This window comes from Zalophus californianus, chromosome 15 (genome assembly GCF_009762305.2).
Source record: "Zalophus californianus isolate mZalCal1 chromosome 15, mZalCal1.pri.v2, whole genome shotgun sequence".
Taxonomy (NCBI): Eukaryota; Metazoa; Chordata; class Mammalia; order Carnivora; family Otariidae; genus Zalophus; species Zalophus californianus.
In genome coordinates, this window is record NC_045609.1 from 80,529,733 (window position 1) to 80,553,817 (window position 24,085).

At 44.6% G+C, this 24,085-nt stretch overlaps 1 protein-coding gene across 3 annotated transcripts in view; it reads right to left on the reverse strand.

Annotated features, from left to right (window-relative positions):
• The window catches only part of CPXM2 (carboxypeptidase X, M14 family member 2), a 148,628-nt gene that overhangs the window by 79,823 nt on the left and 44,720 nt on the right, over positions 1-24,085 (reverse strand). For all 3 annotated transcript variants that reach the window (XM_027596158.2, XM_027596159.2, XM_027596160.2), the window contains one exon: positions 15,441-15,580. In XM_027596158.2, the coding sequence (XP_027451959.1) occupies positions 15,441-15,580 (140 nt within the window). The remainder of the gene's footprint in view (positions 1-15,440; positions 15,581-24,085) is intronic.

A 24,085-nucleotide genomic window follows, 5' to 3' on the forward strand; every position in this document is an offset into this window, starting at 1 on the left:
CAGCCTGTCCCATGCACAGAAGGCGGCACCTGGCAGGATTACTGCCTCCTTGGGAAGATGGTGCTACTGAGCATAGAAAGTTCAAGAGGCTTTCCCAGTTCAGACCCCAAACCCAGGTATCCTGGTGCTTTTTAATCCGCCCCAAATAGCTAAAGAAGGAGAAGGGCAATTAAAAGATATTAAAAGTAATAAATTAGGTAGTGGAGGTTTAGGAACATTTACCACGCAGAGGTGAACAGTAAGCCAGGTACAAGTCAGCTAAAATTGGAAGGAGCAGAGGGAGAGGGGGGGATATGGAGAATTACACACATTTAATCATTTGTTCATAACAGGGTGTTCATCAGTAGTGTCTGAAGAAATACTGTATTAGGGGCATTACAGAAAATTGTAGTCAGAGAAAGAGCCACAAGAACTACATTACAGACCTTCCTAATCATCAGAGGAAACACAACTCTATGGATATACACAAAAAACACACAAAGTGAGTCAGAAACAATGAAACAGAAGTAGGGGCACATGGATATCAGCAAATGCAAACACAGAAAAAGCCAGGATTGTAATTGTAAAGTCTGCATTTAAAAAAGCATTAAGCCAGACAAAGAATGGCACTATGTGATAATGTGATTCCAAAGGACAGAGCTCACAATAAAGCATTAAGCAGTTATGAATCTCTATGCGCTAAAACATAGCACCAACATTAATGAAACAAATTAGAGGAGACACAGGATGGAGAGAGACAGTCTCCCTCGGCCATGATGGATCAGCATAAAGGAGATTAAACACCATAATTAATAAGGTAAATCTAACAGCTATACATGTGTTCTGTAGTCTGAAAACAAAAATAGTCCTTCTATTTTAGATCTCAAAAGAAACTTCCCAAGTACCAAGAAATTAGAAAGTAGAGACAATATTCTCTGATACAATAAGCCATGTATGAAATCAAAAATCCAAAACGCACTTGCCCCAGGAAACGTAAATCAGTCTCCTAAACAATCTCTGATCCAAGAGAAAACCAAAATCGAAACTAAAGAGCATCTAGAAAACAACAGTCATAACACATCCCATGTCGGCACCACCAGGACAGAGGTAAGCAGTACTTAGCAGAGGCTTCTCAGTCTTACAAAGTGGTATCACTAAATAAGAGGGAGAAAAATAAATGAATGAATGAAGAGTCCAACTCAGAAAGTTAGTGGAATAATAAATCTAAACAAAGCAAAAGGAAAGAATCGATCTACAGAAATTAATGAATTCAAAAACAGAAAAAGAGCAGAACAAATAAATAATTCCAAGGATTGCTATTCTTAAAAAAGGAAGGGAAAGGGGTGCCTGGGTGGCTCAGTCAGTTGAGCATCCAACTTTTGGTTTCTGCTCAGGTCGTGACCTCATGGTCATGAGATTAAGCCCTGCATCCGGCTCCACGCTCAGTGGGAAGTCAGCTTGAAGATTCTCTCCCTCTGCCCCTCCCCCACTCATGTGCGCGCGCACTCTCTCTCTCTCTAAAATAAATAAATCTTTAAAAAAAAAAAAAAAGAAGGGGACGGGTTCCTGGGTGGCTCAAGTCAGTTAAGCATCTACCTTCGGTTCAGGTCATGATCTCGGAGTCCTGGGATCGAGCCCCACATCGGGCTCCCTGATCAGCGGGGAGCTTGCTTCTCCCTCTCCCTCTGCCTCTCCCCCTGCTTGTGTGCTCTCTCTCTCTGTCAAATAAATAAATAAATAATTTTTTAAAAATTAAAAATAAATAAAGGAGGGGAAAATGGTAAGATAGACATTAGATAGTCTAGTGAAGTAAAAGAAGGAAATGCACAAACACTTCAAAATCATGAGAAAATAATCACTGGCCAGAAGAAATGAATCCTTAAACAATTTTGCTGAATCGAATATGAATATATTTCAAAACACAAATGTTCTAAGACAATAGAATTTATCAAAACCAACTAAAGAGACAGAAAATCTAAACAGCCTGAGGACTGGTGCAGAGGCAGTCATGCAAGAGCTCCCCCCCAGCCCCACAGAAAGCTCATGCCTGGACGTACTCCAAGCATAGAAAAGCAAGGAAATCCTCCCTCCCTCACTTGTGGAAGATTCGATACCAAAAATCAACAGATTGCTCACAGAAGGGAAACTTTAACCTAATGTCACATATGAATATTGATGCAAAAATCCTTAATCAAATATTAGCAAACAGTACCATTCACGTGTGCTCAAAAGAGAGGAAATTCTTAGGTGTAAATCTAACAAAACATGTACTGGATTTGTATACTAAAAAAACTCTAAACACTGGTGAGGGAGATCAAGAACTATAAATAAATGAGAAACCATTCCCTGTTTGTGGATTAGAAGATTTAGTATGGGGAAGCTGTCGATTCTCCCTAAGTTAATAGACAGGTTTAATGCAATTCCTGTTAAATCCTCCTAAGACTTTTTTATAGATATAAACAATATTATTCTAAAATTAATATAGGAAGGCAAAGGAACTAGAATTGCTAAAACAATTTTGAAAAGGGAATAAAGTGAGAGAAATCCATCTACCCTGTTTCAAGACATTATATAGCTACACTAATAAAGACAAGGCAGTACGGATGGAGGGACAGACACGCAGATCTGAGGGACAGACACACAGGTCTGTGGAAGAGAGCAGAGAACTCAGAAATAAACCCACATAAATATGGCCAACTTTTTTTTTTTTTTAAGATTTTATGTTTAAGTTTTCTCTATGCCCAATGCGGGGCTCAAACTTAAAACCCCAAATCAAGAATCCCATGTTCTACTGACTGAGCCAGCTTGGGTGCCCCATGGCCAACTGACTTTAAACAAAAAGGTGCAAAAGCAATTTTACGGTGGAGAGATAGTCTGTTCAGCTTTGGTGAGGAAGCAAATACGTATCTATACACAATTAATACAGCATTAGGTTTAACCGGATATATCATTAAATCCCACTAAACTTAACAGTTTATATAAAAATTAACTCAAAATGGATCCTACATTTAAATGTAAAACATAAAACTACAAAACTTTAGAGGATACTATACAAGAAAGTCTTTGGGATCTAGAGCTTAATAAAGAGTTCTTAAACATGACCCCAAAACACAACCCATAAAGGAAATAAAAAAAAAAATCAATAAAGTAGACTTGGTTGAAATTAAAACCTTTTCCTCTAAGAGGTTAACATGTGAAGCCAATGTGGAAAAGATTAAAAAAGAAGCTACAGACTGGGAGAAACTATTTGCAAACCATAAATCTGACCAAAGACATATCTAGAATTTATGAAAGACAGGAATTTAGAATATCAAGCTGGCATCCCTTCAGTTGGAGTCTGAGTCCCTGTGGGCTGCTATAACCAAACAGCACAGACTGGGTGGCTTATAAATAAAAGCAACTCATTTCTCACGGTCCTGGAGGCTGGGAAGTCCGAGATGGTCACAGGGTGCCACAGGTCGCAGATTCTCCTTATGACCTCCCATGGCAGAAGGGGCTAGGGAGCTTGGTGGGGCCTCTTTTATAATCCCAATCATGGGGGCTTCACTCTCATGACCTAATCTCTTCCCAAGGGCTCTACCCACAAACACTACCGCATCAGGTATTAGGATTTAACATACAAACTTTGAGAGGACACGGACGTTCAGGCCATAGCAGTTGCAGAAAAGATGGGGGAAAAAATAATGTTGGGACACCCTAGTGGCCATTGGAGAATGACTTTGATCTGTTACACCTAAGCCAGCACACATTCCAAAATACAACGGTACAAAGATTTCAATGCAGAAGTCGAAATCATAGGGGCACCTGGGTGGCTCAGTTGGTTAAGCGACTGCCTTCGGCTCAGGTCATGATCCTGGAGTCCCGGGATCGAGTCCCACATCAGGCTCCCTGCTCAGCAGGGAGTCTGCTTCTCCCTCTGACCCTCTTCCTTCTCGTGCTTTCTATCTCTCATTCTCTCTCTCAAATAAATAAAATCTTTAAAAAAAAATTAAAAAAAAGAAGTCGAAATCATAAAAGCGCTCGAAGGAAATATGGGGGAAATCATTTACATCCTCAGAAGGGACCATGCCTTTCCAAGTACGACAGAAACCTTTCAGAGACTGATTACATTAGCCACGTAAAAATTCAAAGTTTTTGTACAGCAAAAGGCAAAGTGACAAGGAAGGGAATAACTGGCAAAAACCTGAGTAGCTCAAATCACAAAGAACGAGTTTTGGGTGGACACGGGGTAAGGTCCGAGGCGCCCATCGGGGCTCTAGCACAGTGGAGTTTCATGACACTTGGTCTTGCTGGTCAGATTCTTCTCTCCTTCCACCTCACAGGAGAGACTCTCCCCAAATCCTCACCAACAACTATCACCTGCTTCGGCAAATACCACTGGCTATGGCAAACGAGCAAAATCAATCAACTCAAAGGACCACGAATAAGCCACGACCCCAGCTGTAAATAGCACTGAGGGTTGTCCACTTTCTCACACAAGCAGGGAAAGCACACTACTAATCCCTTTTCAATCAGAGAAGGAAGGGCCCAACAATCTCTCCTAGTGTTTAGGCCAGTTTTCTGCTGGAACCATGAGGAGGCTGGCAGCTTTCTCTTCCTGCCCATCACCTCCTTGACAGAGCTTTGCAGGCTCAGATCCTGGCTGTGGCCGAGCTATATTGGCAAGACCACTGCTCCCCAGAGGTCTACAACTTGCCTTTTGTAGCATCTTGAAACAATATGGGGGGGGTTGCCTTTTGTCTCTAATAGGCATGGTTCCCATGGCACTCAAGAACACAAAATACATGCTCCTTTTTCTCTCCCTCCGTCCTGCCTCCTCTCTCTGCTGGAATCAGCTACGTGGTTAAATGGGTCTGCTATATTCTCAGTACAGACAAATGTTGGGCACTGAAAAATCAGCCCATTGATTTATTAGATTTTTCACTTTGGACCAGTTACCATGGCCTTCCGAAAATGTAGACGATAGGAGGGAATGTTATAAACTTGGAAATATTATCCAGTTTCCATTACCTCCAGTAAAAAATGCCTACCGGGTAAGAGGGGAAAAATACCACTTTGGGGGCCAAGTCCAATAAATTTGGGTAAAGGATGAGGCAGCTCCTAGTTAAGGAGCTCCACTGCAGAGAACTTAAAGTAAAAAGAAGGTATTTAAAGCCCTTTAAATCTGGAAGAGTCACTCAAGAGACCAGGACAAAAGGAACCAAAGAAATGGCTCACAAGAATCCTAAATAGAGAGAAGAGAATTGGCCCCAGTTCCATTCAGTTAAAATGCGCGTCGAGCATGGAGCTACCTGGCAGGCCCTGCCTTCAGCTGGGACTCTCCAGCATGGCATGACCTTGCATCACAGAGCAAAGCCGCGGGGCAGCCAGGCCATTTGAGGACTTTTGGGGACCCTAGAAACTTTTGCCTTTGTGGATGCTATGAGTTTCCTATGGATGCCATAAAATCACTACAGACTTAGCAGTTTAAATAGTACACATGTATTACCTTACCATTCTGGAGATGAGAAGTCCTGAGATCTAGGTGTCAGCAGAGCTGTGCATCTTCTGGAAGCTTCTAGAGGCTGCCCACATCCCCTGCTCAGGGCCCCTTCTTTCAGCCTCAACGCAGCAACAGTTGCCATCTCACCAGCTGTCCTGTGCCCCCCTTCCACTTTTAAGGACCCCTGTGTCTACCCTGGGCCCCCCCAGACAACCCAGGGTCATCTCTCTATTTTAAGGTCAGCTGATTAGCAATCTTAATTCCGTGTGCAACCTCGAGGCCCTCTGCCATGAAACCTAGCACGTTCACAGATTCTTGATCTAGGACATAAACATCAGGGCAGGCCACTACTCTGCTGAGCACAGGCCACTTCCTCCCTAAAAAAAATTTTTTTAAACCGTTTTTTGACCGCATGAGTATAAAGATGAATATATGAACATTATCTATTAAAACCTTTTCTTCCAGTTAGCAGGAGGGGAAGAATGAAGGGGAGTAAGTCAGAGGGGAGACGAACCATGAGAGACGATGGACTCTGAGAAACACACTGAGGGTTCTAGAGGGGAGGGGGGTGGGGGGCTGGGTTGGCCTGGTGACGGGTATTAAAGAGGGCACGTTCTGCGTGGAGCACTGGGTGTTATGCAGAAACAATGAACCATGGAACACTACATCACAAACTAATGAGGTCATGTATGGTGATTAACATAACAATAAAAAAATTAAAAGAAAAAAACCTTTTCTTCCATCTAAAAGCTCATTTGTTTTATTCAGGTTGTCAAAGAGGTTAAACATTGTCATGGGCCCCTAAAGGTCACAAGGCCCCTGGCACCATGCCTGCTGTGCCTGATGGGTAAGTGGGCCCTGGGTGCAGCCGGCAATGCCCTTTGGCCCCAGATTCCTCAAGCAGAAGCACCCACGAGTCCATCCATGGGGCTTGAGGCCTCAAGGCGCAGGGAAAAGTCGTGAGCAATAGCAGGAGGAAGGGGGGACACAGAAAGCACAGGTATATTCACTCTGAACATACAGAGAGAGATAACCAAGTCACTTGTGTTCTCCAAACCTCAGTTTCTTCATCCACAGAGTGGGGACAAGAAAGGGACCTTCCTGGCAGAGTTACTGACGGCACCTTGTATAGTGAGGCAGAGTGCTCAGCCACCCTGGCATAGGGAACCAATGTGGTTTTATTTAACAAAATTTTCCTGCTGGCCAAATTAATGTCAACCAAATACAGATGAGTCACAGGAAGGTTTTCACAAAATGTCAGGCTCTACTTCTTTGCTGCAGTGTGACTGAGCCAGTTCTAGTCTTTCCTGGGTGCCCTCTGGGGCTGAGGGGGCACTGGAGGTTCGAGCTGTGAATGGCTAGAGGAGGGAGCTCCGAGGAAAGTGGGGGTGAGGCCACGTTATAAATCACAGCAGCCACGGTTCACGGAGTCTCTGCTGTGTCCCGAACGTGCCACTGCTTCTCACTGAAGCACTGTGTCTCACTGAACCCTCACAACAGGCTGAGAGAGGGAGTCGTCACTTCTCCCTACAGACCAGGAAACAGAGGCTGGGAAGGGCCGGGAGGCCACCTGGACCACCCACCTGCCGCAGGGTCAGGGCTCGAAGACCACACAGAGGGAGCGAGGCCCATCGGAAAGAGGGGGAGGACGTGGTCTGAGTGCCCTAAGAGCACTGGCTGGAGAGAAGAAAGAGGGGTTGGCACAGGGGCTGGAGCGTGAGCGGGACCCTCCGCAAAAGACCGGAAGAAATACCAAATCAGCAGCAACAGGGCGCTCACTGCGTGCCAGGGGCTATCCTAACTGCCTGCCGTGTATTAACTGGTTCAGTCCCCTCAGCCACCTTCTGTGGCAGGTACTACTGTCATCATTTTAGAGATAAAGAAACTGAGGCACAGAAAGACTCAGAAACATAGCCAGAGCCACGCCAACTAGGAAGTCTGGATCCCCGACTCACCCCGGAATCGGTGCTCCTGTCTGCCCTCCCACACCAGCTGAGGACCCGGTCATCGGAGAAGGAAGGACAGAGAAGGCATGGGAGAGCTGCCTCCCCAGAGGAGTTTCTCTCAGTGGTCTGCGCACCAAAGAGCCCCCCTACTCTCAGTGGTCTCTCAGTGGTCTCTCAGTGGTCTGCGCACCAAAGAGCCCCCCTACTCTCAGTGGTCTCTCAGTGGTCTGCGCACCAAAGAGCCCCCCTACCCTCAGTGGTCTCTCAGTGGTCTGCGCACCAAAGAGCCCCCCTACTCTGAGTGCATTCTGGGAAGGGGGCAGCAGCCCAGCCTCTGGATAGGAGAGTCGGGCCATGATCTGAACAATTTTGAGTGATGCAGCAGGAGGGGCGATCGCTGAGCTTTCCCTCTGGAGGGTGCTATCTAGCACTGCGGGTTCAGTGGCACGCAAGAGCTAGGTCCTGCCTACTGCCTGGGAGTGAGATCAGTGCCAGTACCAACAAATAAATTGGTCATCAAATAAAGACAAGTTAGGACACAGAGCGACTAAGAGTGGGTTTCAAAAGGATGGTCAGAAAAAAGCCTCTGGATGCAAGAGGGCGGAGCCTTCAGACAGAATGGCAAGTGCAAAGGTCCTGAGGCAGGAGCATGCTTCCTTTATCTGTGGAACAAAGAGGAGGCTCCCGCTAGGGGTGCAGTGAGCAAAGGGAATGAGTCAGACAGATAGTGGGAGCCAATCCACAAAGGCTATGTGGGTCCAGGGAGGAAGCATGACATGAGCTAAGTAGGGGAGGGGCCCCACTGCAGGCAGGCCCCCCTCCACCAGGAAACAGATTCGAGAAAAGACAGGGTGTACCCAGCAACCTTCTGGAGGGTTTCCTGGGGAGTCACAGCTAGGGAAAGTGGACCCTTGAATAAAGCAGGGTGGAAAGTCCATCCCTGGGAAGGAGCTCTAGAGTTGTTTTCCATTTCAAAGATTTTACCTTCTGAGAGCTTCTTTCTTAGTCACTGGCACCCAGGAAACCAGGTATGAGCCATGCAGGCATAAGTGAGAGTTTTATTTAATTTCAAACAACTCTCCCTGCATTGTGGAAACATAACATGAAGAATTGATCGCATGCCTGGCCTTTTACTTGAACTTGCAGAGGTTTTCACGAAAACCCTTCCATTTTGTGCCAAACTCAGCAATTCAAAGACTGTCAGTTTTCAAAGAAGTTAGAAAGGAGTTTGGAAGCTTCTGTCTTCCCAGCGCCCCGCAGGTGGCAAACATTTCGTGTCACCAGTAAGTGAGGAGACACAGCACCACGCGTTCTGAAAACACACACACACTCAACAGGAGATGAGTGATGATGTGCCAGCCAGCCTCCCTTCGAGCTCTGCTCCAGGGACTGCTGGGCGTCCCTCCGAGCTCCCGGCCCCAGCCCCTGGTGCCCCTTCCCTCTGCACCCGGATGGGCTGCTGCTGTGCATTCTTGGAGGTGGGAGTGGGGGGGGCAGTGAGAGAGCCATGAAGGCAGAAAACCACATGAACAGAAGAGAAAGGGAGGGCCTGGGTGAACACTGCTCATTGGGGAGCCGGAGGTCCAGTCACTGGGCAGAACCCCGGGCCAGGCAGGTGCTGGGAAGGCTCCCCCTCCAGCCCATGAACACCCTCCAGCGGCGTCTCTATTCGCCTCTGCCTCTACTTACCTGCGTTTCCCTCCTCACCAGTCCCCACCAGCTCCTCAGCCGCCCCCTCCTCACCTCTCCTGAGCTGGGGTCCAGCGTGTCCTGCAGATGCTCCCAACAGGGACAGCACGGAGTGCCAACCCTGCAGCCTCAAGATTTCCAGACGTCTGCTCCTCTCGGACCCTCCGCTCACACCCCACCCCCCACCCCCAGGTCCCAGATCATCACCTCTGCTGGCCCTGCAGAGTCTTCAGATGACCCCTGTCCTCCCTGCCACGCTTGTGTCACTTCTAAAGCCTCATCTCCCCCAGTGGCTCCTTGAACTTGCCCTTCACTTCCAGCGAATCGGCCCTCTGCCCTGGATTCCCCCCCCCCCCACCAGCCCGGGAGCTGAACCTCACACCCTTCCTTCCAAACGCGCTCTGTGCCCTACCAGCTCGCAAAACGCCCTTGTCCCCGGACCTCCTCCAGGGAAATGGCCGCTGACTCTACCGCCCCCTAGTGCAGAAAGTGCCCTCAGTGCCAAGTGGGACCGTTACAACTCTAGGTGCTCTGGACACCAGCCGAGCGCTCGGCAGCTCTCCCTGTCCTCTTGCTAGAAGCGTCCAACCCCTACACCGGCCACACTCACTGTCTGCAGAGGACCCCGCCTCCTGCTTCAGGAAGAATGTAAAACCAACCCTCTAGCGCCAAGGCTGTGAATCCACCTCAGGGTTTCTCCCCCACCTTCAGCGTCTCAAGGGACAAGGAGACCCTCTTCCTTTCCGGGATGAGCTCCTCCACCAGCGTCAGTCCCACTCCTCCCAGTCACCCCCGCGCCCCTCAGCCATCTGCCCCGTCGCCACCAGCCCCTCCTGTGAACGCAGCTGTCGCCGGGGCAGAAGGGCGAGACAAGCCTTTCCTTGGGGCACCTCGTCTGCTCCTTTCCTTCACCATCAGAATTGTGTACGGGAAGGCCCACACCCAGAACCTTTGCTACAGGGCGCCTGGGTGGCTCAGATGGTTAAGCGTCTGCCTTCGGCTCAGGTCATGATCCCAGGGTCCTGGGATCGAGTCCCGCGTCGGGCTCCCTGCTCCTTGGGAGCCCGTTTCTCCCTCTGCCTCTCTCTCTCTCTCTCTCTCTCTCTCTCTCTCTCTGTCTTTCGTGAATAAATAAATAAAATCTTAAAAAAAAAAAAAAAGAACCTCTGCTACAGCTTTCCCCTGACAAATAGAAAGCCAGCTCCACCATCACTGTGTCCCCGGTCACAAGCCTGGCTCACAGCCGGGGCCCCCACTCCTCTGGCTCTAATGAGCCCACCTGCTTTTTAAAAAGTCAGCCAACCAGCCAAACCCTCCCAGTCCTCACCTTATAAACTCATCAGTCAAACAGCTACCTCACTTCAAGGACACATTTACAGACTCTCAAGAGAATGAGAATCGTTTTGTTTATTAAACAATTAAAATTTAAAACATTTGGTTATTTTTTAATTGCCTGTATCTTGCCCACATCATTACAGCATCTATTCACCTCCAGCAGAATAATTAACTTTTCAATCATCACTTTGGTTATAACTGTAACACCCGTATGTCTAATAAGTTTTCTGAAGTTAGGGAAATTAAAGATTGGCTTTTATTAGTATACTAACATTTCACTAAATTGCAGTGCGATGGAGAAGGATAATTTCTACTGGTGAAAAGTATAAATTATTCAGTATCATGAAAATAATTATACTTTATTACTTTCAAATAGAAAAATTATTAAAACTAGAATTATAGTTTGTCATCAACTGGATTATGAACTAGTCGCAGACCTAGGCTAAGCCTTGTGACCTGCCATATGGTCCTTCACGCCTATATCCCAAATCTGATAACAGCTCTATCCCCATCCCTCATCAACGGGTACTTTGCGGATGCTAGTGGATCTGTTAACATACTGGATTCTTCCAGTAGACTGAAAGCTCCCTGCAAGCAGGCCGCTCCTTGCTCACCTTGTATCCCTAGTGCTGAGTACGGAGTGCTCAGTAAGAGCTGAATGAATTCATAAACACACGAAGAGAATGTCAGAAACAAGTAAGACTATGGATGTTCACTTAAAAATACCAACCATACGAGGCACCTGGGTGGCTCAGTCGTTAAGCGTCTGCCTTTGGCTCAGGTCATGATCCCAGGGTCCTGGGATCGAGCCCCGCATCGGGCTCCCTGCTCAGTGGGGAGCCTGCTTCTCCCTGTGTGTGCTCTCTCATCTCTCTCTCACATTCTCTGACAAATAAATAATTAAAATCTTCACACACACAAAAATACCAGCTATGAAAGTCCTACAGATGAAAAGTATTAATAATATCCTTAAATATATATGCACTGTAACTCCCACGTGCTCCCATATTCTAACAACCAGACAGAAGCCTTTATACACAGCAATACCCATCTGGCTCCCACCTCAAAGGGCCGGCAACCCCTTGCCCTTCCATTCCTACGACATTCCCAGCCAAAATGCAACTCTCTGAGATGAGGGTAGGTTCTGCATGTTTAACTAGAAAAATCAAGCTCTAATTCCTACCCTGCCCTTGCTTGTCTTGGCTTGAATTCCACAATTTCCCTTTACCCGGTAAGATTCAGGAAGTGGCCACAGGCCTTTGGAGGAGCAGGCAGGGCTGTAACCGGCCCACTCAGGCCGGCCGTTCAGTATGCTTGTTACCAGAGCTACGTGGATGAAGGTGTCCTCCAGGGCTGCTCCGTTGGGGTGGGGGGGGGGAGGGCAGGCTAGGCAGGCAAAGCTCCCCTGCACGGCCCAGATTCACACAGCGCAGCCTCGCCTCCCTGTATCCTCCAAAGGTTTCTGTGGCTAAAAATAAAGCTTCCAAGCCACGGTTTTAAATAAACCCAAAGCGATGCAGAGGGAAGAAACTAACATTTACTGAGCACTTACTATGTGCTGGGTAATTTCGTTTGAGCTCCACTGCATTTTGACCCCATAGAGAATAGTTATCTTATTTCAGGCAGCAAACTGAGGTTCCAAGAAGGGAAATCTCATAACCAACAAGAGTCAAGAGCCGTGACGTGACTCCAAAGGCATTCTGTTGTCCGTGCCATCGTCCATCACTAGAAATCGTCACTCCTCAATCTTCCACGGCCCCTCTCCTCTCCCGACTCCCATTGCAAACTTGCTCTCAGTGACTGACACTCGCAGATTAATGAACTCATCACCATTCCGTGTGAACGAACCTTTGTCAATTTGTTACTTCCTAACAATATTCGTTCATTAAAAAATCATTACCTGAGCGTCTTAATAGATGCCTGGTACGGGGCAAGGCGACCAGGCATTATCTCTACCATAACGGTCCTCCCAGACCGGCAGGGAGAAATACAGGAGCCGTAATTAGGAATACTAAAAATGGTACCAGAGGGGCACCTGGGTGGCTCAGTCGTTAAGTGTCTGCCTTCGGCTCAGGTCATGATCCCAGGGTCCTGGGATCGAGCCCCGCATCGGGCTCCCTGCTCAGCGGGAAGCCTGCTTCTCCCTCTCCCACTCCCCCTGCTTGTGTTCCCTCTCTCGCTGTGTCTCTCTCTGTCAAATAAATAAATGAAATCTTAAAAAAAAAAATGGTACCATAGACGCTTGTCCTGGGAACAGCGTGGGGATCGAAGTCATGGGGAGAGGGAAAGAGGGACACCTGTTGCCTTCTTCATTGTCACTATTTGATGGTTCCTATGGCTGACATGTTTTCTGGTCATCCTGGAACAGATCCCAATGCTTCTAACATTATTCATGCCTCTGGGGAAAAAAAAGGTTCAGATACCAAAATGCATCCTTCTTGTCCCATTTCCTCTTCAGTCCTTAGTGGAGACAGTCCTATTCCAGGACATAAGACAAACTGAAACTCATCAAATTTCTTTCCATTGTCCTTGAAGGACAATTTGACATGAAATACATTTAGCCAAAAAAAAAACCAAAAAAAAAACTCTGACTCTTAAAAGCAATTCTATCCCTTGTCTTCTAAGATGTTCCTATCCTAGGCATAGTCAAAGAAAGATACTGTTCTACTGCAATTTCTTGTTCACCTAAAATGCTCTTGTGTTCTAGATGAAATGGAATGTGAGTGTTATTCCTACCCTGCTCGGTCTTTCTAATCCAATAATAACTCGACTACTGGCTCTCTAATGACGGTGGTTAGACAGGTTAATATCCCGGCATTAAGGTAAAATCCCTTCATTCATCCCTATGCATAATCTCAAGATCAGTCTTTCTGTCCAAGTTTCCATTCCCCTTGAGCAATTCAACATTTTCTTCTCCCAAATTCTTGCCTTTCAGAATCTAAACAGTGAAAACAATTGTCACAGTAATAAGCTGATTAGAGCACAATGCACACCACGGAGCAAAAATCATCATTATGAGCACATACATGGGCGCTGCTGAAAAGCAAAGTGAAAAAAAATGCACTGCACAAATACATAACTAAATGTTGTCAAAATGCACAAACCATCCCAGCTCCGGAAATGTATTTGAATGACATAATTCAAAGGAAGAAAAAAGTATGAAAATGCTTTCTTGCAAAATGATATGTGATACCAGAAAACCGAGAAGGTAGCTGGAGCCATGGCCAGGTAAATTACAGGCTATTAAAAATGACCATTACGACGTCTCAGTAACAGCATGAAAAATGCTTTGATACGTTCTTAAGTTAAAATAACATGATTGAATATGTAATAGGATTACAAATATGTCCCCCAAAAACTATGTTTGTCTAAGGACAGTGGAATCATGGGTACTGTTTTTAAATGTTGCTAGATGTTATAATATCGTCTTTACAATAAAATAGCTCAGAGGAAAATAGATGATGAGTCACTGCCTGACAACTGTCATTATGTAAGAAAGTCCCCTCTACAGTGACAATGACAGGCAGTTAAATGTGAGCACAGATGTCAGGTTCCCCTCCTTTATCCTGGTTTATTTATTAACGTTGACCTTTCCAGGAATTAAAAATTAATCGAATCAACAAATTACAGACAGATTTTACACAACTGCCAAGAGGTAATGAGCAAATACTGACATGAAATTCTAGAGCGTGGCACAGACAGGAAAGTGAGGCGGGCAGGGCAGGAGGGGTCTTAGCTAACTGGGCCAGGTCCCTAATGTCAGCGTGGGACACCTTTGTGCCCTTGGCTTCTCAGTTGTCATCAGATGTTAGAGGAACTTGAAAATTCTCGCTTAAATTCAGAGAGCACCCAAGGTCCTGTGGACCCTTGTAGGCCTTGCCTAGCACCCGGTCTCCGCTTGCTTGCCGTCCACACGGCTGGAGTCACAGGACAACCCCACAGATGCAGCCCTGCTTCCATCTCCACGGCCAGCCCTGGGTTGAGGTGGGGAGGTTCTTTGGTTTTTTTTGTGCGCATTGATTTGGCACATACAATTTTTCATTATTGCAGTAAAGATACATAACATAAAATGTATCATTCCAGCCATTTTTAAGTGTACAAGTCAGTGGCATTCAGCGCATTCACATCCTTGTGCGACCACCACCTCCATCTAGCTCCAGAACTTTCCATCACCCCAAACTGAAACTCAGGACCCATTAAACAACAACTCCCCATTCCCCCTCCTCCAGGCCCCGATGGCCACCAAGGGGTCTCACTAAGTGGAATCACACAATGTTTGTCCTTTTGTGACTGGTTTATTCCACTTAGCATAACGTCCTTAAGGCTCATCCATGGTATAGCACGTGTCAGAATGTCCTCCCCTTTTAAGGCTGAGTAATATTCCATTGTATGCGTGTACCGCAGGATGGAGAGCCTACCTCTCTTAGGGTTACTATCGGTTTCATCTTGTTATTGACCCAACCCTGGGCCCAAGGTCAATTCTGAGAAATGGGCTCCATCTCGTTCTCAGGCCTCATACTGGCTCACCCTTCATTTCTACTACTTCTCTATAGTCCTTTATTTGGGAACCTCTCTGGGCTTCCAGTCCTCAGATTCTAAAGGACTCCTACTGTCTACTCCAGAACAGTGGCTTGGACCTGTTACCTATTGCTCACTGTCAGAGTTCCCACCTTGGGCTGTGTTCCGTTTACCAGTCAGGGTACCAGTAACTCATCACAGATCCAAGATGGCAGCCACTTGCCTAAGCTGCATTGTTTGTACAACACCTTTGTCTACTCAGCCCAACCTGCCAGGTGGGTCCTTCTCTCTCTTCTTGTACAGGGGATAACAACATTTCAAGAGATGCTTGTGTCTACAGCAATCCCAGCATCCTGTCCACATTCCAATTTTCTTCCCTTCTGTTGCTTATCACCAGATACTTCTCTGCATCTTCCCTGTCTCTGTCCAAACCCTGTAACATTAGACCCAAGGCATGGAGTCTAGAAAAGCACAGGTCTACCCACACTTACAGCCAAAGTGAGTTCCTCCCTTGAGTGATGACACCAGTGAATTTGGTCAGACGTCTAGCATCCACTTCAATCCACTGATGGAGGTCATTCCTTCCTGCACACCACGCCCCATCGTAAAAGTCATTTTCATTAATACCTGCCTGGAAAGAAAGAGAGATGTTCTTCAGAAAGACCCAGAATCAATGAATATTTTCATGAGACTTGTGGGGGTTGGAGGGGGGTGTAGAAGAAAATGAGCACGGGACAAGGAAAAAAAAAATCACTATGTCCTGAACACTCCATTTCCTAAATCATAACATGGAGTGGCCTGTTATTAAAAAGTTGGAAATATTTCAGTATGATATGTCCTCTTCTTGCCCAGTGTTGAAGATGAAATTTAATGAGCTCCCCTATTACTCATGCATCCAGCAGGCACAGACCATCTCCTACGTACCAGCCTACACATGCCAGGTGCTGGGGATACAAAGGTGAATCCTTCCCTCCCAGAACCTCACCATCCAGGCAGGAAGAAAGACACGAAAACAGATGAATTAGAAACACAATGGGGCCTGTGTTATTTCGGGAGCCAGAGCAAACTGCTACAGGAGCATTTAAGGATAATGGCTAACTTGGTCTGGGGGAGGCCAGGATAGAGGTGCTATCTGACCTGGGTGTTGAAGGGTAAGTTTATCTAATGAGTATTTATTTATACTGGCGTTTAAGTCACCTGACGTGTTGAGTTTTGGCTACTATTGCTACCAAAGATTCTTTTGATCTGAATTTGCAAGGCATGTGACATTTCTGCTCTGGAATTTTCCCTATATTATCACCATTTCAAGAGAGAATTCCAAGGAAGGATGAGATAAAAGGGGGAAAAAGGGATATTGGAACTAAGTGAAGCTTCCTAATTCACTAAGACCCTTTCTACATGAACCCATGGCTATTCCCATAGCTTTTTCACAAAGACAGAATCAGAAAAAAAGTCTAAGTGATGTTTGAAAGACAGGTCAGCCCACCTTTCCCCCCTCTGAGCACCTTTCAGCTCAAATTCTGGGGCAGCCTTACTTCTAATGGGCATCAGTGCTGTGAAACTCACAGTCCAGCTACAGCAGACGAACAACATGGCCAAGGCTTCCATGAGTGGGGCCCTACCATCTCGGCGCCAGCTAACATCAGCCTTATATCAGGACCAAACCATAATACATGCACTCCCACCCCGTCCTGAAACAATCTGGAAAGAGCTTTGAGGGAAATGTCAGAACACTCACATATGACGGTCTCCTGAAAGCACTACCACCTCAGGTGAAGGTGACGGGAAACACCCATTAGTCAACATTCTCCAGAAACTCAAGCTCTCAATTAACCAGCCCCTTGGGATCTCATGGCATACGGGGCGTCTGTGATCGGGACCTGGGAGTGCTACAAGGTTCTGCCTTCTAGAACCGTCAAAGAAAGGCTAAATTAGGCAAGTGTGTCTTACCGGTATTCACCCATGCTTGGGTGGGCTTTGTTAAAGTGAGGGTGACTCTCTGACACCCAAGCTCTCATTTCCCAAAACTGCCCGCCAACAAGGAGACCACTGCCCCAGGCTGGAGGCTACTGGCACGGCCCCTGCACTTCCTCACCAAAGGCACGGATCCTCCAGTGACAGACACCTGCACAGCACATCAATACCACCATCGAGCTTCCTTTGAGAAACCGTAACACTTAAGTTTTTGCTGGGCTCCTCTTTTCGCGTAAACAACCCGTGAGACTAGTGTTTACTTCTTTTATTAAAATTAACCTTCACCGTGCCTCTATGATCTGCCAGGTACTGGCCCGGCTAAGAGGAATGGAAAGGTGGAAAACGTGTGCAGTCCTTCCTGCCCTCTTGGTGCTCAGAATGGACGGACTAAAGTCTACACGCGCAGCTTGTGTTTTGGTCTCGGCACCTTAAAATCAACCACCGCACAAAGTGCTGGTTAAGAGCTTATGCTCTGAAGTCCTCCTGCCTCGGTGTGAATCCCAATCAGCCACTTCCACCCTGTATAAACTCAAGCAATTTGCCTAAACGCTCTGGGCCTCAGTTTCCCCATCTGCCAAAATGGGGGCAACGCTCATTTCTCCCTTAGGGTATTGACGGTGTTTACAACAGGACCCGGCACCCTGTGTGGGCTCAAAAAAAAAAAAAAAAAAAAAAAAGCGAGCACTTACCAAATGTTAGTTATCGTATATTTAAAACAATGACTATTTGGCATATTATGGAAATATGGGTGCTTTATGAATTATCTCACATTCTACAAAATTATAAGGAATTACAATACCATTCCGGGCCCTTGCTGCCACATTTTCTACAACTTCAAATATCCAGAACAGAGTTACAAAATCTGAAAAAAGAGGAGACTCCTAGTCTAAAGTTTTCAATAGGAATCCATGTTGTCCCCCGGGGGATAGTTGGCAAAGTCTGCAGACATTTTTGGCTGTCCCAGCTGGCACACATGTGCCACTGACAACGGATGGACAGAGACCAGGGATGCTGCTCACCATTCTGCAACGCACAGGACAATACCACCACACCACAAAGCAGTGTCTCCTCCAAAGTGTCAGCCGTGCCAAGATTGAGAACACCCGGTTGCGGGCTGAGGAGACGAGAACAGAGCTGCCACAGAGCCTGGGATTTTCACCCCGAGAGAATCACAGAATGTGGAGGAGTTATCCCCAGGCCATTCCATTTCACCAAAGTCTACTTGACTCCGACTTGGAATTAAATTTGGGGCTCCGGGTTTTGGGCCAGCCCGGGTATTTTGCTTCTGCTGCTCATCTCAGCTCTTCCTGAGCACACTAGACCTTCAATTAACTGCAGTAAGGTGTCAGGAGATTGGAAGGCCCCTTCCAAAGCTGACTCACAGGGAAGGGACAGCTACCTCTGCAAAATCAATTATGAATTTATAAAGCAAGTGCCTGGAAGGATTCAGCAAAAGAGGAGGGGCCGGTCCCAGAGGTGTCACCAAATTTCAGCAGAGAGCAATCCGTGATGTCAGTAGGACGTCTGGGAGACCAAGAGAAGGGTACACTCATCCCTTTCTGTTCAAAAATGCAGGAAAGACTTCATAAATGTTGGAGAAATTTCTATCAGAAGTTGTTGGAATAAGAAGTGGGATTCCTTGGAGTATAAGCTAGTCTTGAAAACACCACTAAGACGGAATGATAATTTGTACACTGAAGGGCTCCGTAAATTAAGAATTAATATAGGGGCGCCTGGGTGGCTCAGTCGTTGAGCGGCTGCCTTCGGCTCAGGTCATGATCCCAGGGTCCTGGGATCGAGCATCGCCATCGGGCTCCCTGCTCCGCGGGAAGCCTGCTTCTCCCTCCCCCACTCCCCCTGCTTGTGTTCCCTCTCTCGCTGTGTCTCTGTCAAATAAATAAATAAAATCTTAAATATATATATATAATTTTCTCTAGGCAATTAAGTCATACTCATCATTTCTTTACCTTAAAAAAAAAACACCAATGCATCTAACAGACTAAATTTTGCTTAAGATAAATGTGGAAATTATTAAATCCAAAACAAAGAGAAAACGTGATACTATCCACTTAAGATCAAATGGGATTTTTCTGAGGCACCTGGGTGGCTCAGTTGGTTAAGCGTCTGACTCTTGATTTCAACTCGGGTTGTGATGTCAGGGTGGTGAGATCGAGCCCAGGCTGAGTGTGAAGCCTGCTTAAGGTTCTCTCTTTCCCTCTGCTTCTCCCCCCGAATCTCTCTCTCTCTCTAAAACAAAACAAAAAACAACTGAGATTTTTCTGTTTCAAGATGATAGAGTAAATGTTGATTTCTCTGCACTCTATTCTCAAAAACTCCCCCCAAAGAAAACAAGATAAGGAAATACGATCTGACAAAATTTTGTCAGATCTCTGACAAAACTGGGAGACATTTATAATCTCCAAATAACAATATATGAAGACAGAAATCAGATGGAGGAGTCCCGAATGACTCAGCAAGAGAAGGAGATGCAAGCTTACAAGGGGAACACCAGTGAGAAGCAAGTCACCCAGGGCTTTAAAAAGCTCTGAAACTAAACTCCTAGGCAGCTTGAAAGGCGAGGCAGGGCCGAAAACAGGGAACTGATTCAAAACGTATAAAAAAAAAAAAAATAGATTCCCACAGAGCTCTGTCTACAGATCTCCCTACCCCACAGAAGACCTGAAATTTTTCTCTTTAAAAAACCAAACAATCCTAGAGGCTCTGGATTTGGGGGCTCCAGACACAGGAGGGCAGGTGTGATATGATGGATAAAAACAGAGAACTCAGTCAGTGGATAGCCGCAGATTGAAGAGTGAGACACCCCAGCTCACCTCCTCCTTCCAGCTCCAGGACACAAGGTAGCCAGGCTTCCAACAAACAGAAATTAAATAAACTAAAAATATAATGGGGAACAGAATAAAATCTCAAAGAAATTATGACTATCCCTTGAAGAAGCAGCTCTTGCTTGCATAAAACAAAAGGATATTCTTAGAAAGGAAAAAGGAGCTCTTGTAATGTGAAAATTACAGTAACAATGGGCAATCAAAGAAAAATAAGAAGAGTGGGGGAAGAAATTATTAAAAAAAAATTACTATAAGTGAATAATGTCCCAGATCTGTAAGGTTTAAGTCCGCAAAACACTAAGAATCCACTATGATGAATAAGACCCACACCCAAATGTATCTTTATAAAACTTCAAAACATCACACATGAAGAGAAGATTCTAGAAGCTTCCAGAGAGGAAACAAATATGTAAAACCAAGCCAAAGGAATCCACATAGTACCAGAAGTCCTAGTAGCAACATCTGAAGCTCAAAGAATGGAGGGATAATGACTTCAAAATTCTGAAGGAAAAGACTTTTCACCCATGAATTTTACACTCGGCCAAACTGTCCATTGCGATGGTAAAATACATTTTCGGATTCACAGATCCCCCCCAAAATTTCTCATTCCCCAATTCCATAAAGCTGTAAGACGAATGCGCTCCACAAAAATGAGGCAGAACACCAAAAAGAAGGTACAAGACCCAGAAATCAAGGGTGCCGACATAGGAGAGAATTCCCAGAATGAGGGAGGAGATAGTCCCAGGAGAGCAGCTGTATAAAGATCTGGAAAGCAAGCCATTCACAACACAGCAGGTCAAGGGCTCCTAAAGGAATGTCTTACAGAAACATAAAAAACAACTCTGAGACTAAAAATCATTGAACAGGTTTGACCTTACAGAAAATTGTATTAGGGGGTATTTTACAGACCCAGACCTATTACAGGGCACGGGAAATGTTTTTTACAAGCAGCTCTAGGAAAACAAAAAGGTGTCAAGAAAGGATACCGAGTGTATCTCCCTTGGCTCAAAACTGCACTATTTCTGGGCTCAAGCAGTAAGCACTATTTACACAGTCCTAATAATGAAAACCTTTAATGTAGATTTACCCAAAATTTGAGATACAATTTCACTGGAAGGATTAAAGAGGTTAAGGTAAAGGGATCAGAAAAATGAGCTGAAATTTTCATCCTCTATAATATGAATTCAGAATAAAAAGTCAAAAATGTGCAAACCAATACATGTCAATATGTGCATACTATTGAGAAATAAATATTTGGAGCACCTGGGTGGCTCAGTTGGTTAAGCACCCAACTCTTGGTTCCAACTCAGGTCATGATCTCGGGGTCATGAGATTGAGCCCCACATTGGGCTCTGTGCTGGGCGTGGAGACTGCTTCAGATTCTCTCCTTCTCCCTCGTCCCTACCCCCACCCACCTAAAAAAATAGAAATAAATATTTAAATTCCCAAAGAAACAATTAACAGGAGTTTGGAGTAGTTGCCTCACTCACAGCCTGTGATGGCTTCAGGGGGTCGGTGGGTGTGGGGATGCACAGGCAAGGCACCTTTGTTTTTTGCTTTTTCCAATTTTATTGAGGAATAATGAACAAATATAATTATATATTTAATATATTACATAAATATATCAGGCATAAATATCTGCTATACTTAAAGTATACAATGTACATGTACATTGTGGAATGATTACCAAGATCGAGATAATTAACATATCCATCACCTCCGGGTTAACCTTTTATGTGCTGCGAATGCTTAAGATGGGCTCTCAGCAACTTTCAAGTGTACAGCACCATGATATTAACCACAGTCCCCTGCTGTGCATTAGATCCTCTGAACTTATTCCTCTTATAATTGAAAGTCAGTACCCTTTGTCTTACACCTCCCCACCTCCCCTCCCCCAGCCCCTGGCAACCACCATTCTCTTGGTTTTTTTTTTTTTTAAATCATCCTTTAACACTCTGATTCTCAAACTACTTGCTTACAAATATAAATTTTAATTTTAAAAAGCGAAGGGAAAGGCAATGGCATAAAGAAAGCCTGATTTGTTTACTCTTCCATTCTCCAGGTGTCTACAGAGCTCCTACTACATGCTCGACATCATGAAAAGTGCTCTGCCTTATGGTATATATAGAAAACAACAAATCTCAAAATTACTATGCTGTTGTAAAGTCATTGATGTGCACTGTAATTCATAATCATGGGCTGCCTCTCTACAGAAGCATCTGGAATGAATTAAAAAGTTATATCCAACTGAATATAACTATTTAGCAATTCCAGGATAACTTACTTAGAGCTGCCACTGTGCAGACACAGCCCAGGACTATCTGGACAAAAACAGAATAATGTGACGGTTATTTTAAAATATCTTTGAGAAAATCTTAGAAGTACTCGCTGAAACCTTACATGTTGCCAACAAGGTACCGCCACTGGACAGGGGGTGGCCTTAGCTAAAAATATTAGATGTGACATATGATTAAGAGTTAATCTCCCATATAAGGGCCATCATCTTGCCAGTATATCTCCTTCGGTAAACCTCTGTGATAGACCTTTGATAAACCCATAGAACTGCCCAGGTACAAATCAGCTAATCCTTCCGCAAATCAGCAGAGCATCTTGTCCCAGTTCAGACCTCAATCACCAGTAGAGCTGGTTGAAAAGAAATATTCATTGTTTTTGAAGTGATTGTCAAAACCCAAAATCAAAGTCTTAAATAGTTCCTTGCACTGGTCAATAAATACCTAGAGCTTGAAATTTCAAACACTTTAAAGTAAAATCTATTAAATATACTATAAGCCACTTGTTTAAGAAAAACTCACTTTGTTTCGGGTTTGTATCTGCTGAGACATGTGGTTGAATTCGCTTTATGATAACACCTAAGTTTTCTTCTACTAACAAGTGAGTGCTCAACTTAGCCCATTGACAAATATTCTTTGTCGTCATAGGAGTCATCAACTTTTCTCAGATATTGTATTTTTCCTGCTTCTTTTGTTGTGCTTCATCTTTGAGTACTGAGCTGTTTTCTTGGCTTTAAGTCCACACCTCCTCTGAAATATTTTATTTATTATTGGAACTATAAGCGATTTTTACTCTTCATGTACTCTTTTGGGGGGTTGTTTTTGGTTTTTCTGTGGTGGTTGTTTCAAGTTCTTAAATTCCAGTTAGTTAACACCCAGTGTGATATTTGTAGCAGGTGTAGAATTTAGGGATTCAACTCTTCCCTGCATCCCCCCGTGCTCATCACAAGTGCCCTCCTTAATCCCCATCGCCCATTTCATCCATTCCCCGCCCACCTCCCCTCCAGCAACCCTCAATTTGTTCTCCCTAGTTAAGAGTCTGTTTCCTGGTTTGCCTCTCTCTTTTTTTCCCCTATGTTCATCAGTTTCATTTCTTATCCTCTACAAATTTTAAAGGTATGTCTTTGTTTCAGTTATTAATTTAATAACTACTAACTTACATACCTTTGCGCAATATGCTTAATTCAACAATCTTAGAAAGTCCCTGTTGACTCCCTACTATAGGCAGTGATGAATTCATTTCTACCTGCTATGTCCCTTCTTCTCCTTCATCACCTAATTTCATTCACCATATTCTTAACATTCACTTTTAAAGTTTAAATCAAATATACCTTTCTATGATTTACCAGCTTTTTAATAAAGTTTCCATTGAATTAAAAAAATGCTTCTATGTATAAGGATGGATATTAACCAGACTTACTATGGTGATTATTTCGCAATATATACAAATATCAACAATATATACGAACACTGTATCATTGTATCAAACACCTGAAAGTAATATAATATTGTATGTCAATTACACCTTAATTAAAATTTTTTTAAAAATTACTCCCTTAAAGAATCTGATGTTTACATTATGTAAAAATATTAAAATCATTTTAGTAACTAAATAGTAGTCCTGCCCAGCTATACTTTGTTTCATTGTGCTTCACTTTATCACACATCACAAATACTGTGTTTTTTTACAGTTTGTGGCGGGAAGGTTTGTGGCATCCCTTGGTGCCATTTTTCCAATGGCATTTGCTTATTTCCTGTCTCTTTGTCACATTTTGGTAGTTCTCACAATATTTCACACTTCTTATTATCATATTTGTTACGGTGATCTGTGACTAGTGATTATGACTCCCTGAAAGCTAAGTTGATGGTTAGCGTTCTTTAGTAATAAAGTATTTTTTAATTAAGGTATATACTTTATTTTTTAGATATAATGCTGTTGCCCACTTAATAGACTATGGTATAGTGTAAACATAACTTTTATATGCACTAGGAAGCCAAAAAATTCATTTGACTCACTTTATGGCAATA